The following is a 22,359-nucleotide window of genomic DNA, read 5'->3' as shown; positions in this document are numbered from 1 at the left end:
CATCGGATGGGGCCACAGTGTCTTCTGATCCCTCCTGTCTCAGCCTCCAGTATTTATGCTGCAGTAGTTTATGTGTCGGGGGGCTAGGGTCAGTCTGTTACATCTGGAGTATTCTCTTGTCTTATCCAGTGTCCTGTGTGAATGTAAATATGCTCTCTCTAATTCTCTCTTTCTTTCTTTCTCTCGGAGGACCTGAGCCCTAGGACTACCTGGCATGATGACTCCTTGCTGTCCCCAGTCCACCTGGCCATGCTGCTGCTCCAGTTTCAACTGTTCTGCCTGCGGCTACGGAACCCTGACCTGTTCACCGGACGTGCTTGTTGCACCCTCGACAATTACTATGATTATTATTATTTGACCATGCTGGTCATTTACGAACATTTTAACATCTTGACCATGTTCTCTTATAATATCCACCCGGCACAGCCAGAAGAGGACTGGCCACCCCTCATAGCCTGGTTCCTCTCTAGGTTTCTTCCTAGGTTTTTGGCCTTTCTCAGGAGTTTTTCCTAGGGAGTTTTTCCCAGCCACCGTGCTTCTTTCACATGCATTGCTTGCTGTTTGGGGTTTTAGGCTGGGTTTCTGTACAGCACTTTGAGATTTCAGCTGATGTACGAAGGGCTATATAAATTGATTTGATTTGATCCAATTGGCGCATTCTAGCAGACATCTGCATATTTCCATTAGGGAACGCCTACTTTATGAAGTGCGCATGTGCAATAACTCAATTTTCCTTTGCACTCAAACAACACAACTTTTAAAAACGTTTGCAAAAGGTAAAGTCCACAAAACGTAGTCCACTCTGTTCATAACATATTCTAGTTTTGGGAACAGAACTGTAATTGACATCAAATGTTGATGAGAAAATTTGCGGAATGTCTGCCAAAATCAATCTCGTTCCATCTTCGCCCACTGCCAGCTGTGGGCTTCCTCTCACTACCATATTTGGTAGTCGAGTGGATAAGCCAAGCGGATGCTTCACATTTAGACATCCGGTGAAATATCTGTTTCATTGTTCTATCTGTCAGGAATTGGCCATGCTGACAGCGTTCACCAAACCACAACCTCCCCGTTTTCAACTGGCTGTTCAGTACAGCACCGTTCAATTTAACGTTACAGAACGTACAAACGTACTGAACGCAGCCCATGCCTCTGTGTATATAGCTCAGAATTAACTAACCAATCATGTGGGTGTTATTGTGTCAGCCAATCGGCAATGAGAATACGCTCTTCCTGAAGTCAGATCAAAGATGGTCGATAAATAAAGATTAATTCAGGCCGTTTACTATTGGAAAATATGGTCAGTTCCGGTCTACTTAAGGGGGTGGCTCTCCCATAGACAGTACATAAATGCGATAGCGGCTGGGTCTGTTCTACTTCGTTAATCGACTTCCATTAGAACAGAAAAAATTAGGGAGTGGGATGTCTCGCTTCATCTTCCGTCTCTGGCGTTAGGTTGAGAGCCCATGATAAGGGGTGAGTAATAAAGTATTATCTAGGTTTGCTAAATAATTACATTAAAAAGGTATTAAAATGAATATTATTGTTAGATAAATGTTCTTGTTGGCATATTTCATCACATCTCTGACGCATGTTTACCTCCTGTTCAGGGAGTGTACTGACCGTTTCCCATTGTCCGTTCCATCGATGTTTGCTAGCCAAAATTAGCTAGCTATTTATTTAGCTCGCTCTACAGTAGCCAACGTTATCAGAGTAGCCTGGCCAAACATATCTTCACGATTAAACTTGTATAATCAAGATCAATAAATCATCGTTTTTGGACTATTTAAGTAGGCTCATTCAGTAGTTTTGACCTGATTAAGTAAAATTATGTTAAATAATTTTAAATAATTTTAAAAGTAGCATTAATATTCGTAAAACATACATTGAAAATGATACTGTTGCCGCTTCCTGTTGTTGTCATGTGTTTTTCTATTTATGGCTGAGTTGTCAAAACACCGGTTTTAAGTGTACAAATTCATAATCGATATGCTGAAATAAATTGTGATATTGTTAACCAATACATAAGTTACACCCTACTACACATGTGTTCAGATTTACGTTACTTGTATTTCGCTAAATGAGTACCGTATAAACTGTACACGCACCAATATTTACCAAGTGGTTACTCAAAACTGGAATTTATTAGGTTTGTTACTAATCAATAGCGCGCGCAAATTAAATCACTCACATTGATATAACCTTGGTGACATGTACCGTTTGCGCTCTTAACAGACAGACCTCAATGAACGTGGGTATACTGCTTATATCATTCAATAGATGACAACCTGTCGGCGCCATTTATCAATTTATATCTCTGTGAGGAAATTATTTCGGTAGATGGCTAATATGGAAAAATAACACTTGTCTTGTGATCATTTCAACTAATCACCACCCTCACATCGGTTTCTAAAAGTACGAAAATGTATGTACTCCCTACTATAAATCGCTCTGGATACGAGCGTCTGCTAAATAACTAAAATGTAAATGGCGACGGGGTTGGCTTTCATTTGAATGATAGCTAAACCCTCAAATCCATGAATTCATGTCTGGCTAGAGACGTTTATAGGAGGAGCGCCCGAAAATGACCATAATATCAGGCGCTAATGGAATGATAGTGTTTCATAGCATTACTTACCCAACTGTTTTGTGATATTTGCCTATTGATTTCTCCCACAGGAGTGGCATCTGTAGTCAAAATGCGAAAGCTTTTCTGACTTTGTGGCTGTCTTATCTAGTGGAAACTGCTGTCACTTCCTGGTTGCACAAATTCTACTCTGTTCGCGCAATTTCAGTTTCAATCGCTGTGAAATATATTTTCAATAACGAAAAAAATAACGTTTTTTACATCTGTTTGAAGCTGGTGGACCAAAACCAAAAGTTACTTTCGGTCCACCAGCTTCAAACAACTGTTTTGGACCACCAGCTTTTTTGTTATCGAAAATATATTTCACAGCGATTTAAATTGTACAATGATTTCCTATACTATTCAGTAATTGTTTTCTCACATAAATAGAAATTGAGCGAACAGTGTAGAATTTCAGCAACCAGTAAACGACAAAGCGACCTGACCAAATTCACATAGAAATGTGAGTTATAGAGCTCATTCTCATTGAAAGTCTAAGAAGCAGCAGATCTGTTATGTGCTCTCTCTATGATTCCGTTCATAATTTTTGTTTTTGTGTCTTTTACTTTTGGTTTTATACACCAGCTTCAAACAGCTGAAAATACAATATTTTTGGTTATGGAAAATATATTTCACGGCGGTTTAAATGGTACAATGATTCTCTACACTATACTTGCTTGTTTTGTGTCACAAACTGAAATTAGGCAAACTCGAAGTTTAGCAACCATAAATGACGGAGCGATTCCTACATAGTGCACCTTTTAAGAAATCGATTTTGTGAGATTGTTGAGATTTTTATTTCTACTGTAACCGTGGAGAGAGCTTAAAAATGCTCCTAAGTACAATTAAACTTGGCGCTCTAGGCTAGTGTCTGTGCAACAGGCCGAACGTTTGACGTCCGTAGTCAGAGCGAGGACTAGCTACTTTATCAGAAGCCGATCATCATGCATCAATAGCTGTAAAAAGAAGATAGTTTTCGCTTTTGCATGCCTTTTATCCGACAGGAGTTAACACCACTCTTGTAGCTAGCTAGCTTACATTTATATTCTGTGTAAAGGCAAATTGGCTGTGGAAGCCAAAACAGCCAATTACTTTAAACGTGAATCGAATCTCAAATTGCGGTACGGTTCTAGAAACATAAATCCCCATACTTTCATATCAAAATAATTTCACAAATGCAAAACACCCACTTACTGTACACTGTTTAACCGGTTTTAACACAGTAGCAGCCGGCTGTAATTTCAGTGACAACATTTTTTGTGGCATCTATCTTCCGTTGCACCGGTGTTCGAAGACGCAGATAGCTCGTTAGCGCAGGTAGTCCACTCTGTCTTCTGTCTTTTTTACGTAAACAGGAGCTTTAGCATGGACATATGGCCGTCTGGGAACCCTAACCCTATAAAGATGTTTTGTTTATTGAAAATGATTTCTCGCTGATATGAAAGATAAGGTCTTTATGCTTCCAAAAACGTAACTCAAGTGATGCGTGTTAATGTTCAACCCGAGCACCGTCGCTCTTAACAAAACTCCCCCATACAGAAGACGCCTACGTCCAATGACTCTAATGTGTAATGTAAAGGAACTGAGAGTCGTGATCAAGAGCTAGGTTATATTTAGAATAACAAACTACAGATCTGATATTGTCCCGTCCTTCATATAACCATATTCCTCTGACAAACTCAATGAGTCAGTATAAAGTACTAATACCTCCCTAGACCTGTTTTCGAATCATATGTAATATATCCCACTTGCAGATCAATCACTGGGATAACGATATCATGGGAGGTGTGAAGCAGGAGCAAAATGATGGACCTCCACCAAGAGGCACGCAGTCCTCTGATGCAGTACAAGAAGAGGCAAGAGAAGGGGAAATGGTCCCATACTGACATGAATAACAGTACTGTCTCTACTCTGTGTATACACAGACTACCCACTGTATGGTCATCTCATTGTTTCCTATGTGTTGTTACCATTCTATGAACTGATCTAGCTTAAAGGCCCAATGCAACCATTTTTATCCTAATATCAAATACTTTCTGTGTAACAATTTAAGTCTCTTACTGTAATAATTTCCCATTAAATTGGTCAAAAAGAAACATAAATAGCTTTTCACCAAAAAACTATTTCCCAAGCAAGAATTTAGCTAGGACTGTCTGGAGTGGTCTGAGTGGGGAGGGATATGTAATGGTTAGTGCAATCCAGGCTCCTTGGGACATGCCAACCTTAACCATTTTACATTTCAACTTCAATGGGGTGATGTCAGAGTTGGACATACCAAGGATCCCACTTAGACTTTTCCGATAAGTAATCTTAAAAACGAGCGGTTTGGAACTCTCTTACTTATTGGTCTGTATTAACTTATACCGCATGGCGCTGTAACTAGGCAAGCCAAAACTCCACCAATGCAAAACCTGCTGATTAGAAGGTCCTGTGTAGATTGTGTTTTCAACCAGCAACTTTAAATTGGAGAAGACCATAAACATTATGATGATGTCTTGCTATGTTTCCTGATTCTTGATACACACTTTCACATTGCTAGCATTTTATAATTTCATCCTGGATCTCATGTCTGTTCTCTTTCCATACAGCCTGTGAAGAAGAGAGGTTGGCCTAAGGGTAAGAAGAGAAAGAAGGTGTTGCCCAATGGTCCCAAGGCACCAGTGACAGGATATGTGCGTTTCCTGAATGAACGGCGGGAGCAGATCCGTGCCAAGCACCCCGACCTGCCCTTTCCGGAAATCACCAAGAGGCTGGGCGCAGAGTGGAGCCGCTTAGCACCTCATGACAAACAGGTACCATCAGGCTTTATGGGTCGGATAGAGAAATGTAGTTGTAGGAACAATTACACACTTTTTTGCACTGGCTTTGTAGTTAGTGGCAGTGCATTCAGCAGCATTATGCATCATTTTATGCGTAGTTATATTTATATGAATATTTATAGGCTAGTCAGATCTGTTTGATAAGCCCAGGTAGGCCTTCACAACTACAGGCTATCATGTTGAGGAGAATCCTGGGAATGCAAGCTACCAGTGTATTGAGATCTCTTCTGTGTGTGTCTGGAGTGGACTGAAGTTTGCTTGTGTGCTGACCTGACAGCGTTTCCTGGATGAGGCAGAGCGAGAGAAGCTGCAGTATGCCCGGGAGCTGAGAGAATACCAACAGAGTGAGGCCTATCAGATCACAAGTGCCAAGATCCAGGACAAGAAGGTCAAGAGAGGTCAGAGTTGTGACGCATCGAACTTATTAGATGAGATATGTTACACGTCTACCTTCTATTTCGTTAGTTTGACAGGGTGGTTAAAACTGTTCCTTTCAGTTTTTATGTCTTTTGTTCATTTTTCTTCTTTGAGCATTTAAATAATGTTATCTTCTTTTTCAGAAGAGTCTCCATCTGTTATTATCAATGCTAACAGTTCTGGATCAGCTGCTCTGAAGGTACAGTTAGCCTTACATAATGTTTTGTGTTTCTGAATAGAGATTTTGAGTAGGCTGACTTCTGATTTCGTGCCATGTGTTAACGGATAGATTTTGTTTTGAATTATGTCCTCTAGGGTTCAGATCATCTGTCCAACAGATTTGATGTTCCAATATTTACAGAGGAATTCCTGGACCAGAACAAGGGTATGAGACAAGCAGAGGAGCGTCCCTGGGACAAACACTGTTTCAGTGAAGAATGTACCTATTTCCTTACTAATGGTTGTTTCTTTGCTCCCAGCCCGGGAAGCGGAGCTGCGCCGTTTACGCAAAGCAAATGTGGAGTTTGAGGAGCAGAACGCAGTGTTGCAGAAGCACATTTCAGACATGTACAGCGCTAAAGAGAGACTGGAAGCTGAACTGGGGCAGGATGAGCTCCGGACGCAGGCTCTGCACAGGCACCTGCTGGCCATCAAACACACCCTCGTCAGCAGCCTGTCCACTGTGGCCCTACCAGGTCAGAACCATGTCACTGGGCCCTCTCATCCATCTCGGACCCTGATAGCACAGTTTCTCTGTATGATTTGGCTGCTTTTACTTATGTTGAAGTTTCCTTACCTTGAAAGTAGTTTGTAGACGTAAAAACAAAGTGTTTGTTGATGAATAGGCCAAAATCAACATTGATGACTTGTCCTTAGCAAGACATTTTGAAACATACAGATTTGGTTCTAATGTTTTCAAAATATTTTAAACTACAGTATTTTTGTATTTCTACCATCAACCCCCAATCCTGTCCATATAGGAATTGAATCGTTAGTTTCACTACACTTTCTCTCCAGGCACAGGTGAGACCCCCTCTCTTGGTACCCTGGACTCTTACCTGAGTCGCCTGAGTGGTACTCTGGAGAGCAATCCTCATGAGCACCGTGCCTTGCTGGCTCAGCTTCACGATGTCCTTTCTCACCTTGACAGGTAACACACCTGTGAGAAGATCTAATACCTTGATGTACTGAGTTATGTCAGGGAACATACATGACCTACAGTCTTGTGCATTACCATTAATATATAACGTTGTGTCAAATTTAAACACTTGCTAGATCTGCATGCATTCAGTACAATGACTTACCTTGTTGTTTATGGATGGTCACACTGTTCTAACAGTCTCCTCCCTCACCTTATTTTCAGTGAGAAACTATGAGATGACCTCCACACCCATTCCCACTTGATGTGGATCCCAGATGGTGCAACAACTGGTCCAATCAGTGCCCATCGCAGTGTAGTCAAGGGATAGGTGGGATGTCTATCTGATGTAACAGATAAAACACAAGGTTCAGTCCATATACCATTACTCTGTGGTACATCTGCATGTGTGTACAGTCTGGTACAGTTTTGGTGGCGAATATAAGCCTTTGAGGCTTGGTGTGAACAGTCATTATGTCAACTGCCTTAACTGGTTCCATCTGTAGTTAATTTGGTTTGTTAAATGGAAGAAACAGTTGACATGCCTTTTATGGCATTTGGAGTAAATTAAGAGTTTTTCAAGTGAAGTCACTTGGAAATGAGGTTGCAGAAGTGTACTGGTGTCCAATGAGACAAAATTAACTGGAAAAGATTATAGCAATGTTTTCAGAATACTTTTTGTATGGTAATTGATATTAATTTTGTGGTGGGCAGTTTTGGATTAAGGAATGTTTTTTTTGTCATGGTTTATTTGCGTTAATTCAAATTGGATGTTTGTCTCCTTTTGTAGTTTTATCAATTTGCAATAAAAGTAAATGTGTGTAATTTTTCGGATGTCATTAAGGATGAGTGTGACACACGTAGAGCCTATAGTGACGCATGGAGGATGTCTGAAATGACCTGATGACTCAATAGCCGCAGATGCTGGCCCCACTTTACAATGGAAAAACTGATTTTGGACAGACTTGTCTGATCTTAGTTTCTAGATCCCCACCAGAGGGTGGTATAGCTCCATTTAGAAACTCAGTTAGCTTGATTGGGTTGTACACAGTTTCTTTAAATTTGAGTTAATTTCATAATTTTCTATTCATGCATTGACTTTTCAATCCACTCTCAGTATTGACAGGTTTAATTGGTTTAAATCTTCTTGATTCACTGTAGGCCTTTCCCAATGTGTTTTTACTATAGAAAACACTTCATTAAAGCAGCAATCGGCAGTATAAACGATAACAAAGTGTTGTCCCTGTTTTGTTTAAAAGCTGAGGGATGGGGCTTGAGAAATGTAACCACTCAAATTCATAGACAGAGCTAACTAAGGATGCAAGGACTGAACAGCCATGATATCAAAATGATAGTTTTAATGATGTTTTAAGGATATATAGTGTTTCTTTACAGATATTGGAGTAAAACAAGCTTATATTTTGGGTTCTGATGAGGTGAGACAGTTGAACTAAACTCATGAGGCATTTATAAATTGTTCTTCAAGAATAAATGGGTGCATATCATTAATTTTGAAGTGAAAAAAATGTACAGTATATAGCAACAGCTGATTGCCCCTTTTTAAGGACAAAACAAATACATTCCAATTTTCTCAAAGTATGCCCTGTAATATATGTTTCTAAAAGCTTGGATTTGAACAAGGAGAGGCTAATTCCAGGCACAGAATATAATTCTGTCAAGGTAAAGATGGCATGTAAGATATTCAATAGGTTACTTCTCTACTTTAATGTATTCCTTCCGTTTTTTACACAAAATACGCACTAGGGTAAGTCTACTTGCATGTAGTGGACTTCAAGACCTTTTATAATCCTATTTTAGGTCCAGTTAACTGAGATTAGATGTAGTCTACATTTGAGATTTTCAGCGGTGCCATGTAACGTTGAGGTAGAGTGTTCCGACTGCCGAGGAGCATTGGTCCATCCCGTCCTCACTACCGTGACGTCACTCTTGGGAACTGTCCTTACAGTGGTGGTGCTGAACAAGATGGCTGTGAGTCGGGGAGCTGAGGAGGAGGAAATATACCCCCCTCCCTCCCTCCCCCCAAATTGATCCAGACTCTGGGTGAGAGGGAAAGGTCAGATTTTTTTATTTTTTGTTGTCACTTAGCAGTGACACGCAATAGCTGAGTTGTGAAGCGTAGCTGATTACATCCACGTATTTATACAGGCTATAGAGACAGATATCAACTCCGGATTGAAGCCGGTGGACATCTGGGAGCGATCATAGCCAAAGCTAAGAGATGTCATTGCTGTGTGTTGGAGGTAAGCGATAAAAACAAACATATTTCAAGCTTGCGGTAGCCTACTGGCTGTCGAGAGAAATTCTCTTGTTTAGTCGGGTACCAGCTGCTTCGCGGGATGTTTTCTTCAATGAATCTCATTGCAGCTGATTCTGTTATAAAATGTATGAATTGTGGTTTTATCAATTAGCTTAATACTAAATGTGATTTAAGTTGGCTGTTGTCAAATTCCGTTGGCGAGAATAAACTGACAGTAGGTTTGTATTTTGTGGCCAACATTTTATGGTTGTTTAATTGGTCTAATTCTCCTTTTAATTATATGAGTGTCTTCTAGTGATAAAGAAGCGTAATAGGCTAATAAACACTTTGTCAAAAGCCTATTCGCCGCACCAAATTATGGTTTGAACAGATTTCGAAAACCTCATATTAGGCCTGTGGTATCAAAATGTCTGATTTATAGTAGATAGTCCTATTTACCGTATCCCCTCACTAGACTTTTAATTAAGGTTAATTGTCTTAGTAGTACAGTAACATTAAAACGAGTGCTTCCCGTTGTGCAGTTTTTGCATGCTATCTTGAACAGGCATGCTTTCTATGATTACATAATACAACTTTTATAGTTACAGTAACCTCAATGTGGCCATGGATGAGTTACTCATTTTAATGTTTAATAAAAACTCTTACATTAGTTTGTAAGATGGCCTAAAGGTAAGGCTATTTACTGTATTACAAAAGTAATATCGAACTTAGGTTGACAACGCAACCAAATATCAGCATTTAAATGAGATGTATCTAATGTTTGGGTAGTTTCATCTGAACCACTGGCTTAATAATATTCTTTAACTTTAACTTTTGGTTTAGTTGGAGACGTAAATCCAACATAGAATTTGTTAACTTGTCGACAAGTTAATACACTATTTACTGTATTGCAAAAGTGATGTTGAATTGTGTTTGGTTGTTAACACAACCAAATATCAACATTGGTCAGGAGATGTATATTTTGTACCACTGACTTAGTCTGACATTAATTCCAGTTTTTCTACAAATTAATAATGTATATGTTGGATTCACGTTTCCATCCCAACCAAACATATCTAATTTAAAGAATAGGACTAAATCCTATCAAATCAAACTTTAAATGCACTTTAATAAAGTTTGATTTGATTTAGTCCTATTCTTTAACTTTGGTTGATTTTTGGTTGAAATAGAGATGTGAATCCAATATATTCATCATTAACTTGAAGATTAAATTTGACATCAACAAAAGCTTGAGACCCTAGGCCTATATATATATATATATATATGTCTATTTTTAGTTGAACCTTGGGTTGAATTGAAATAGTAGCTGTTGATGACTTCGCAAATGCTATAATATTATAGGCCTAAATAGTATCATTGATTATATATGACTTAGAGAGAGTATGGTTACATTTCATTTGCTCTGCTAAACCTACCCATTTTTGTTGTTGTTGACTTTGATAGCAACAGTGAATCTATATTTAGTAATGAGATCTCTCAATAATAATTCTCACGATAGCTCATTGGCAGTAGTCAGTGACAAATATCAAAGCTAAATATGGCTGGGCTTGGTTAAAACCCTGGATGGGCAGCCTGGTCTCATAGACTAGACGTAACATAGTAAATGTAATCTGGGACACTAAAATTAGCATGATAAGTTCTGTTTGATATGGTTACATAAGACAGAAGGTTACTTAAGGCAATAACGAAAGGAGGGTGGTTGGTCGGGGTGGCTGGGTAGGCGAATCTCATCATCAGCTAATTAGCAACTTTTCATCTACTTACTCCTTGCTACTTTGCAACTACTTAGTATGTTAGCTAACCATTCCCCTAACCCTTACCTTAACCATTTTAGCTAACCCTAAACCTAACCTAACCTTAACCCTTTAACCTAACTCCTAACCCTAACAAGGGTTGTCTATGTTGAAAATTGCTTACCATGATGACATAACTCTGTTGTTGAATTTCGCCCTCAAAACAACAGTTGATGACTTTTTGCAAATCCAATGTATTTTCCACAGATTCCACATCACAATACGTTGACAAATTACATTGAAATCATGCCGATTCAACCAGTTTGTGCCCAGTGGACTGTGTCACTTTTGGTCATCTAATGATGATTGCATTCCTTATGACAGCCTTCCACTTGAGAAATCATGAGTTTCCAAGGAAATCTGCTGAATGCAGCCTTTCAGTGCCGTGACCACAGTAGATTGCCTCTAGCACTAGCCTACTATGTTGAATCAGTGTTGTTGACCATATACCCCTTCTAGAATGATTTGATTGTTTGTGTGAAATACATTTCTCAGAGGATGATAAAAGTGGGTCCAAGAGATTTTACCCTGGGCCATGGGGTATTGGCATGAATCCCTAAGCAATTTACTCTCCCAGTTACTCTCCAAACAAAACACCCAAAAGCAATGTTTTGTAAGTTTAAAACAGCAAAACCAACTGGGAAAAAACTGGTTGAATCAACGTTGTTTCCACCTAATTTCAACAAAACCATTCAGAGTGCTGATGTTGAATCAACGTGGAAAACTGATTGGATTTGCAAACAGTGATCAAGGTAAGGGAATTTAGCCTCTTTTTTCAACCAACTTTTAACTTAAATTCAACGTCATGTCTGAAATATTTTGTTGATTTCACATTGAATTCATGTTAGTTGACAACTCAACCAAATTTTTAGCAAAACTAGATGTTTAACTGATGTCAGAGCACATTTGGAATAGTCTTGTAACGCTGAGAGTCTGGAAGCAAGTTCAGGGAGTGAGTGTTTTATTAAAATAAACAGAACATAATACAGAACATAATACAAAACAAGACACACTAACAGCACACAGACATGAAACAATGACACCTGGGGAAGGAACCAAAGGGAGTGACATATATAGAGCAGGTAATCAAGGAGGTGATGGAGTCCAGGTGAGTGTCATTATGCGCTGATGCGTGAAACGATGGCGACAGGTGTGCGCCATAAGGAGCAGTCTGGTGAGAAGTCTGTTTTTGGGTCAGATTGTTTGAATATCAGCAGTTTTGTGAATCCTTTTGACCCATTTTTCTCCCTCTGTAACTTGTCTATTTTAATTTGTTAGTAGCCTGCCTGTTATAGATTAGGGCAGTTCTATGTTATTGTCACATATCGAGGTACTATATGTAGAGGTAGAGCGACATGCCACATTCAGCAACCCAAACCGCCCACCCCAAAGTGTTTGTGACAGGATATGGTCTTGGCACCGTAGTTGTATAAACCAGCTGATTGCACAGATGTCAGGATTGAGACAGATCCCCAGGGGCCTGTTGCACAAAACTAGGATAAGGGATTAAGCCAGGATATCTTGGTGATCCTGGCTCAATTGATCCGTAATCCGGTTGCACTAAAGATGGATAGGGGGCAGGAGGATATGTTATGGTATAAATTACCATGGAGATTTATTCTGTGGAGCTAGCCTGCTCCAGACCAGGCTAAATTCCAGGATCTATTTAATCTCATCCCTAATGTCAGTCAGCAGTCACCACAAATGGAAACCAATAGTTATTTCACTGCTCACTATACATTGTTATCACATATAACTAGACCCACTGTCATTATTTAAACGTTTGTGATCATTAATTTCAATGATTTTGGATAAAAAAATAATCTAAAAATTATGTTGCTATCATTAGATAATTTACAGTTTCCCATAGACTATAAGGCTATATATAAAATGATAGAATATTAGGGCCACAGAGGGGAAAAAAACACAAGTAATAATATTGTAACCGGTTGTTTTAAAGGAGGACAGTTGTTAAAATGACAGATGTGGGGCATTTCGTGAAATTGTACTTCAGTATGGTTTCATAAACAAAGACATGCTGATGTGCCAGAATATTAAGTATCACATTGTCATAAGTATCAAAACTGTAAAAACAATATGTAGCTTTTCTGCAGAAAGAACCAGCCTCAAATTTATGACTTTATCCTTTTTCTTCAGTGTGGCCCTAGTACTCTGTCATATAAACAAATACACATTCCATATGAATATAAAAACACAATGTGTAACATTATGTTCCTTTATTGAATAAGGACAAAACAAAGCAGGTAAACCATCAGCTCCTTTCGAAACTGAAGTCACAGTGACTACAAGATGGAAAGCACAGAATCCAAGCATATTATACAAAATGATACATACACATTCAAAGGTCTGTATATAACACACCCTGCATGTCTGCACACTAAAATAAATGCAGGACAAATCCATACACAGCAACTGAACAGACAAATGAATGGATGCAGTAGCCTCCCTGCAGCCTTGTATTACACACAGTATACCGCACAAACATCATAAGAGGCCAAATTCGTAAAAAAAACGAACCCAAAAAAAACCCAATTCCTCTGCCACCGCAGGACATATTTAACCAAAATTGAAAGCACACATACTAACTAAAATAATTCAACACATATTGGTCCCTCAGCAGCCGACCACTGTCGTCATCAGGGAAGATTGCCGGATTGTCCCAGTCCATGGCTGGTGGCACTCTGGGGGCCCTCTCCTTCCTCAGGCAGGCCACATTGTGGAGGACAGCACAAGCCACAGTAATATCACATGCCCTAACAGGGCTGACCCTTAATTTGTGAAGGCAGTGAAAGCGTGCCTTCAGGAGGCCAAAGGTCATTTCAACTCTGGCCCTGGTCCTGGCATGGGCATGGTTGTAGGCCTGCTGTGCTTCCTGAGGGTCTGTGAAAGGTGTCAGGAGAAAAGGCTGGCAGCCATACCCCCTGTCTCCCAGCAACACACCAGAGAATTCACCTGTCAACACAAAATCTCATCATTACTACCTCATAAACACAGTGATATTCTTGACACAGCCATGATGGTTATAAATAGGGGTTGTGTGGCTTACCTTGTGATAGGCACTGATAGATTTCAGAGGCCCGAAAGATTCTGGAGTCATGGACTGAGCCAGGCCATTTTGCCACAACATTGCTGATCACACAGTCAGCATTGCAGACCATCTGAAATCATAAGATGAGGAATATTACACCAATCAATGCACATCACTGGCAATGCAGAGTGTTCGTCAATGGACAATATCAAAAAGTTATGTTCACCTGAACATTAATGCTGTGAAAGGATTTCCTATTCACAAAATCGGCCTCATGGGCACCTGAGGGGGCTTTTATCCTTGTGTGTGCAGTCCACTGCACCAATGACATTGGGGAAACCTGTCACACAAAGTAATGAGTATCCTACTATGTGTTAACAGTTGTCCTGTAATTTGTAGATCCTCTTACCTGCAATCCTATAGAACTCCTCTTTGATGTCACAGAGTCTTCTGTGGCCAGGGAAGGAGATGAAGACATCTGCTAATGCTTTGATAGCCAGACACGCACTCCTTATTGTGCGGCAAATTGTGGCCTTGTTCAGCTGTTCTGCATCCCCCACTGAGTACAGGAAGGCTCCACTAGAAAAAAAGCGCAAGGCCACACAAACCATTTGCTCCACACTCAGTGCATGGCTCCGTGCAGTGCGGTGCTTAATCCTGGGACCCAGTAGTCTGCATAGATACCTGATGCCATCTGCAGAAAACCTGTGTCTTTCATATAGATGGTCATCAGGGAAGGCCAGTGGGTCCAACCGGTCCCTGAAGACCCTTTCTCGCCTGAAGGCTCTCCTCAGCACAAGTGCTTCTTCATCCACCACATCTCGCACGAATGGGCATGCCATTGTCAGAGCAGAAAGGAACACACAATTTTGGGCCTTCATATAGGCTAGTGGCCACACCTGATGCTGGGGGGGTGGGCAAAAGAGGGCGATGCCTTATAACGATGACTTGGTTGTACTGATTGCTGGGAAAATAAAAAAAACCTTAGAAAGATGCCACCGTCCTGTGTGCTCACAATAAGAGCTCATATGTCATGGCTCACTTGACTTTACGAGAATATACCTAATTTTTATTTTGAGCTGTGTCATCTTCTTGGAGCTGGGGGAGGAAAGAAAAATAATGATTAATACATTTGTGTTACAGTTAGCATACAGTGTACATTGAAGGCATATCTCACCTCCCTCTCAAGTTTTTTTATTTCAAGGTCCAGTTTCCTAATTGTCCTCTTTTTTATTTCGGACTCCAGTGCAAGATTTTCCATCTTTTTCTTCTTGTACTGAATGTCTATGTCTGCCAGTTCTATTTGGCGCCGGAGGTGGTTGCCATACAACTTTCTGATAGCTTGTGAGCTCTGTGAACACAATACAATTAGCGCAGCTGGAATTTGGCAGGATGTGGTGTCCTTTTATTAATACGCACTATGTTGCCAGGCTGGTTTTCCCACTGTATAGCATCTGGGTCCTGTAAAAGAAATTAGATTTTTTGATTTTGATGAGGACTCCTCACCATTGTAGAGTAAATAGTACTTTCACAGTCTTAACATGATACCTCATGCCTTCTGGAATCCAGAGAGATGGTCTCCTCCTCATCATCGTCTCCATCATGTGCTGTTGCTGCTGTACTGGGGCCTTCACCCTATCACATTTAATCGGATTCATATTGAAGCTAGTAGACAAGACATGCCAGGCCTACAGTATGCCTTTGATGGAGTACTCACTGGATCAGCATCGTCTGGTGCTTGTGCTGGTGGCTCTAACAGGAACACAGTGCTGCCAGACACTGCAAGGCAATAGGTAAACCAAAGTCAGACAGTCCAAATTGATTCAATATGAATGTGGTTGTATCCCATGTAGAGATGGAAGGACATACCTTGAATGAAGCGGGTGGCATCTTGGGAGGAACCTATGCTCGTCTCTTTCCCCCCAGGGATCCCCTCTAAGACGGGCCTGCCTTTATTTAGCTCCAAGGCCATGTCCTCTGCTGGGGTAAGGTCAGCCTTTGGTGACCCACCACCCGTGCCTTGTCTGTGGGTATTCTTTTTCACTGCTAAAACAGTACAGACAATGTGTGAGCAGGCACCTTCTGGGTACAATATATGCTTGTGCTTTGTTAAATATTAGTCAGGGACCATACCATTCTGCAGAATGTTCTTGTATTTGATTTTGACCTGCTGCCATGTCCGTTTTGGCCCGTTCATGTTTAATCTACACACACACACACACACACACACACACACACATTTAATGGAGTCACACTGCAAAAAATTACTTGGTATTTTTGTCTTGTTTTCAGTAAAAATATCAAAAAAATCTATCATAGCTTTATACAGTGTGATGGAGTTACTTTACACAATTTCACTCATATCTGCAGTGCATTTCAATTAAAAATTTAACCGTTTCATAATTACAGTACAACTGCATTTTTGGAGATGTGAATTAAATATTTGAATTGTAATTGTGATGTTTCAGCGGAGCGGTGACTGTGTAATTGTGCACTACTTACGCATTCAGGCGGTCTGCAATACTTTGCCACGCTTTTTCTCTTTGCTTTATCACTGTGGCGGTGTTGCCTTTCTTCTTAATTATATATTTTACCTCCTCGTATGCCTCCATGAGGATTTGTGCTTCCGACGGGGAAAAGTACGCGGCTCTAGTTGCCATGGTAAATCAGTTAATCTGTGATCTGTGGCGGGGTCTATTTGAGTGAGCCGTGAGCGCGCACCTATCCAGGATTGGTTTCACCTGGCTTAATGAATCCGTGTCTGCTCATCCTGGCTTGGTCTTTGTGCAACCAATTAAGCCTGGACGCACATGTTTTGGCTTCATTGAGCTCAGCTGAGTCATTTATCCCGGATGTCTTAATTCTACTTTTGTGCAACAGGCCCCAGATGTACCCTCAATATCCTCAAGCTTTGTTGGCATAGCAACCCTCTATTCCCTGGCATTTGGGTGTTTTTCCATTAGTATTGAGAGTACAGCTATGTTAGTGGTTATTTTCCAGTTGCCACAGTGAGCTTGAGAGACTTCACAGGGACTTTTCTAGGTCTTTAACACGTAGATATGGCAGCGACAACAACCCAGTGGAGAGGAAGCGTCCACACTGTTACCATTTCTTGTAAATGCATGATTATAACTCGGCCTATACAGTGCTTTAAGAAAGTATTCACACCCCTTGACTTTTTCCAAATTTTGTTGTCTTACAGGCTGAATTTAAAATGGATTACACTCAGATTTTTTTTCTCACTGGCCTACACACAATACCCCATAATGTCAGTGGAATTATTATTATTTTATTGTTATGTTTTTTTTACCAGCCTGACCACTCACAAAATCTCCTGCTGTTTTTCGCCCAGAGACAGGAGAGACGTCATTCCACTTTCTGGCGCCTTCTGAGAGCCAATGGAAGCCTTAGAAAATGTCACGTTACAGCAGAGATGCTGTATTTTCGATAGAGATGCCACAGAAGGAGAACAAATTGTCAGACAGGGCACTTCCTGTATAGAATCTTCTCAGGTTTTGGCCTGCCATATGAGTTCTGTTATACTCACAGACACCATTCAAACAGTTTTAGAAACTTTAGAGTGTTGTCTATCCAAATCTACTAATTATATGCATATTCTCGTTTCTGGGCAAGAGTAGTAACCAGTTTAAATCGGGTAATTTTTTTATCCGGCCGTGCAAATACTGCCCCCTAGCCCCAACAGGTTAACACTTTTTTGGTTACTACATGATTCCATATGTGTTATTTCATAGTTTCGATGTCTTTACTATTATTCTACAATGTAGAAATTGTAAAAATAAAGAAAAACCTTGGAATGATTAGGTGTGTCCAAACTTTTGACTGGTACTGTACCCAGAAAGACTCACAGCTGTAATCACTGCCAAAGATGCTTCTCCAAAGTATCGACTCAGGGGTGTGAATACCTATGTAAATTAGATATTGCTGTAGTCCTATTTCATAAAAAAAAATCTAAAAACATGTTTTTCGCTTTGTCATTATGGGGTATTGTGTGCGGATGGGTGAAAAAAATGCATAATTCATTTTGAATTCAGGCTGTAACACATCAAAATGTGGAGTATGTCAAGGGGTATGAATACTTTCTGAAGGCTCTGTAGGTCTATTTGCATATCTTCAGATCATTAGTGATAAGGAAGAGGCTTGCTCAGTGCTCTGGGAGAGAGCAGATTCCCAGCTTCATTGTGCCTAGAGTCACATTAACATGTCAAACAGTACACACACACACTTCCTTGCTGTAATGAATTGGCTTGTTTTTAGTTGAGAAACCCTGAGTCATTTCTTCTTCCCACATGAACATCCACAGAAGCTCTCAGTGTATTCCCCAGCATTTAATGTGTTCAGTGGCACAGCTAGCTAGCATGAATAATGCTGTAATCCAATGCAAGGATAATTATCTTGCGCCAGCCGAGGCCTGTTCAGTTCCATATAATCAGACACGATATTACATTATCTCATGCTCTGTTTATGTTCTGAATACATGATGCCTGTATCTTGATTCGGAGAAGGCAAGAACCAGGCTTCTCTTTGAAAGAGAGCAAGCCCTTGGCTTTAATTTCATTTTTCCATTTCTGTGGATTCAATGTTTTACATTTTTTTTATGTGCCCTTATTCTTCATAAGGGCACTTTTAATTGGATCCTGTTAAATTATACAGCCTTGACCTTTGATTATGTTTACTATTATCACATTATAATCAAGATTAATTTCACTATACTCCCCTGAGCATGGGGTGAGTGGGTGACTTAATTTCCCCTTCAATTAGATAGAATAAGATGATATGGTGGGATTAATAAATGATGTTGTCTCATTCCTGCCTTTCAGATCATTTTTATTAACTAGCTCCTTCTTCTGTTTCTTCATAACTGAGAATTCCTCCGACATGATAGAATTCCTGCAGGTTACAGGTTTGAATGATATTGCTGTTGCTTGCTCTTGGTACAAATACAACTGCTCTGAAGTATGAGGTGCTTGTAAGCTTTTGATTGGAAAATCTCAGGCAATAAAACCTTGGCGCTCCTCTGTAGGTCGAGAGTGGCATTATTTGCTGCAATGAGCGAAGAGAATCTGTAATTGCTGTTGTAAGGAAGAGGACACATTCCTGAGGGTTTGCACAAAATGTTGGCTTAGTTTTTCTGCCATCACAGCCTAGATGCTTTAGCATTGTGCCTGTGAGCTGTGTGAGTACCCCTCTCCTACCCCTCTCCCCTCCCCACCACCACCCCCAACCTCCAATCCGCTACAATTATTTTTAGTGGTGGAGGTGCAGCGTGGCTCTGCTCTGCTTCTCCCTCGCTTGGCTGCACAGAGAGATTAATGGAGGACAAGAAAAAGAGATGGTATACACACACCACATGGCAGGAGGAGAGCGTGGGAGTGAGAGAGATAGAGGGAGAGAGGAAGGGGAAATCCAGGCAGTGAATCAAGGCTAACGATGGGGAGGGCACTGCGTTGGAGGGAGGGTGGGACATGGTTGGCTGAGGCGGAGGTGTTGAGGAATAGACAGCTGAACAGGCTGGCAGAATGACTGAGTAGAATCCTGGGGGGGGGGGGATAATAATGGTACTCAACGTGTCTTTTGTTTTTTGTATTTTGCAGTGTTCCGTGGAATCACACCAAAGGGGATAAAGTAGGCTGTTAGATTGGGTAATGAAAGATATCATGAAAGACATAACTCTGAAGTTGGTTAAGTGCATTCTCTAACTCAGGCAACTAACTCAGAGCGAATGGTCTGCGGTCTGCAACATAATTATAATTTGTACACTGCAAATTGTCCACAACTAAGCCTAAAAAGAGATTGTATTTGAAAATAACACTAATTTCATACCTTGATTACATTGACACACAATCACATCTTTTTTTGTGTGGGGGGTATACAGATGCCCTAAAAACTTAGTAAAACGGCGCCGCCTGTTAACGACCCCTGGTCTAACTCCTCCTCCTCCCCTGCAGACTAGCAGGATTAGATTGATATTCAGATAAAACAAACATCATCCTCAGGGTCTGTTGGGATGAGCTATTTTAAGTACATCCACTATTGTCATGATGCTTTTTTTAAACCTTTATTTAACTAGGCAAGTCAGTTAAGAACAAATTCTTATTTTCAATGACGGCCTAGGACCAGTGGGTTAACTGCCTTGTTCAGGGGCAGAACGACAGATTTTTACTTTGTCAGCTCGGGGATTCGATCTTGCAACCTTTCGGTTACTATTAAAATCTTAATTGGCTTCATAAAAAAGGCATTATTGTGATAATTGTTATGATATGGATTATTCATACAGGTGAGAGAGCTCCAGCTGAACCCATAATGGAACCTTTGAATATTAATGCCCTGAACATGGGGGTGCTTGGCATAGGCAGGGCAGGCGGGTGGGCGCGGGATTAATTAATAATGAATGGGCCAGTTGACGTCAGAGTGCGTGATAAAAAGTCCTGGTTGCCTAAAGTGAGCCCATAAGAGATGATACCTTAACACAGGGTTTCCCCCTCAGTTGGTTATTTGAATCAGCTGTGTAGCTCCAGGGTCCAAAAATAAAACGTTTACCAGGGGGGCTCCAGAACCGAGTTTGGGAAACCCTGCCTTAACAGACCTGCTTCCATTGTGTCATACAGCCTCACTGTCGGCCTCACTGCCCCCTTTCATCCTGCCTGTGACTACCTGTGCCTGCACACTAGGGGTGTAGTGCTGCCGGAGCACAGAGGAACGGCGCTCCCTCACTTCTTTCAATTTGAGAATTCACGGATCTGGTAAAACTGTTTCTGGAATATTCATTCTGAGGAAGTTTTAATAAATTATATTTAATTACCACAAAAATTCCATGAAAAACGATAGAATGACAAACCAAATAAATATGTATAGCAGCCTAGAGGTAGGTAAATGATGGTTTCTTCTGTCTTCTGTCTGGCAGTGGCGAGAATGATGAAGAACTCTAGGCTGTGTGTGTGCACTGCGGAGACCCGTCGGAGGCTTGATCACTTTGGCCAATCAGAATGTTGAAAAAAATATATATTCTCTGTGCGTCTGCCTTGATGTTCATAAAACTCCCCGAACCCCCTCTTGCAAAGTGGAACCCAGAACGATATGTGACCACTTGGTTACGGTGACACTGTTCTGCCGAAGACAGCCAAACTAGAGTGTCCACTTAAAAGCCCAAGGGGCCTGACCCTCTCTGGAAGTTGCTGTAGCCCTGCTTGGGATATTTAGCCTACATTGGCTATTGGTTGAGACGCAGGGCCTGTTCTAGCTTGGTACGTCAGGGTAGGACATTGGAAATGTGAATTGGGCCAAGTTGGAGGTAATAATGCATTTAGGTTATAGTTTATTGAGATGCACGAATACACCACACCAAAGCTTGATTTTATGGCTGTTTTAATACTTCCTTCAATTCTTCGTAGTAATGATTTAGGTTCACTACTTGGTCAGTTGATTTGGTAGCATATTTAAGCTACGCTAATAAATGATAAATTAATAGTTCACCTCTCTGTTTTCTTTTATTCTGTAATGGGGTAAATTGTAGCCATGTGTTCAAGCTAATCAAATAAAAGTGTATTTACGATACAGAGTGTACGCTACAGCAATAAATCTGTCCTCACAAACAGTGCAATGATACTAAGATATACAGTGGGGAGAACAAGTATTTGATACACTGCCGATTTTGCAGGTTTCCCTACTTACAAAGCATGTAGAGGTCTGTCATTTTTATCATAGGTACACTTCAACTGTGAGAGACGGAATCTAAAACAAAAATCCAGAAAATCACATTGTATTATTTTTAAGTAATTAATTTGCATTTTATTGCATGACATAAGTATTTGATCACCTACCAACCAGTAAGAATTCCGGCTCTCACAGACCTGTTAGTTTTTCTTTAAGAAGCCCTCCTGTTCTCCACTCATTACCTGTATTAACTGCACCTGTTTGAACTCGTTACCTGTATAAAAGACACCTGTCCACACACTCAATCAAACAGACTCCAACCTCTCCACAATGGCTAAGACCAGAGAGCTGTGTAAGGACATCAGGGATAAAATTGTAGACATGCACAAGGCTGGGATGGGCTACAGGACAATAGGCAAGCAGCTTGGTGAGAAGGCAACAACTGTTGGCGCAATTATTAGAAAATGGAAGAAGTTCAAGATGACGGTCAATCACCCTCGGTCTGGGGCTCCATGCAAGATCTCACCTCGTGGGGCATCAATGATCATGAGGAAGGTGAGGGATCAGC

The 22,359-nt window shown here is 40.6% G+C and overlaps 2 protein-coding genes across 8 annotated transcripts in view; both read left to right on the top strand.

Annotated features, from left to right (window-relative positions):
• The first annotated feature begins 985 nt into the window (after positions 1–985).
• Positions 986–7,825, top strand: LOC115192634 (SWI/SNF-related matrix-associated actin-dependent regulator of chromatin subfamily E member 1-related). 2 transcript variants are annotated; one of them, XM_029751372.1, is made up of 9 exons: positions 986–1,476; positions 4,381–4,482; positions 5,215–5,418; positions 5,723–5,843; positions 6,009–6,061; positions 6,178–6,247; positions 6,342–6,557; positions 6,880–7,012; positions 7,226–7,825. In XM_029751372.1, the coding sequence occupies exons 2-9, from the start codon at positions 4,405–4,407 to the stop codon at positions 7,236–7,238; spliced, it is 888 nt and encodes a 295-aa protein (XP_029607232.1). In that variant the 5' UTR covers positions 986–1,476; positions 4,381–4,404; the 3' UTR covers positions 7,239–7,825. The 2 variants fall into 2 exon arrangements, with proteins under 2 accessions (XP_029607232.1, XP_029607231.1); XM_029751371.1 differs by having other exon boundaries at positions 997–1,476; positions 6,006–6,061.
• A 1,233-nt stretch (positions 7,826–9,058) lies between these two features.
• LOC115192633 (protein unc-13 homolog A-like) overlaps positions 9,059–22,359 on the top strand; it is a 75,186-nt gene continuing 61,885 nt past the window's right edge. For all 6 annotated transcript variants that reach the window (XM_029751370.1, XM_029751369.1, XM_029751367.1 and 3 more), the window contains exon 1: positions 9,059–9,261. In XM_029751370.1, coding sequence (XP_029607230.1) covers positions 9,240–9,261 — 22 coding nt within the window. In that variant the 5' untranslated portion in view covers positions 9,059–9,239. The remainder of the gene's footprint in view (positions 9,262–22,359) is intronic.

Source organism: Salmo trutta, chromosome 4 (genome assembly GCF_901001165.1).
Source record: "Salmo trutta chromosome 4, fSalTru1.1, whole genome shotgun sequence".
NCBI lineage: Eukaryota > Metazoa > Chordata > Actinopteri > Salmoniformes > Salmonidae > Salmo > Salmo trutta.
The sequence above is the reverse complement of the archived record's forward strand: the minus strand, read 5'-3'. Positions and strand labels throughout refer to the sequence as shown.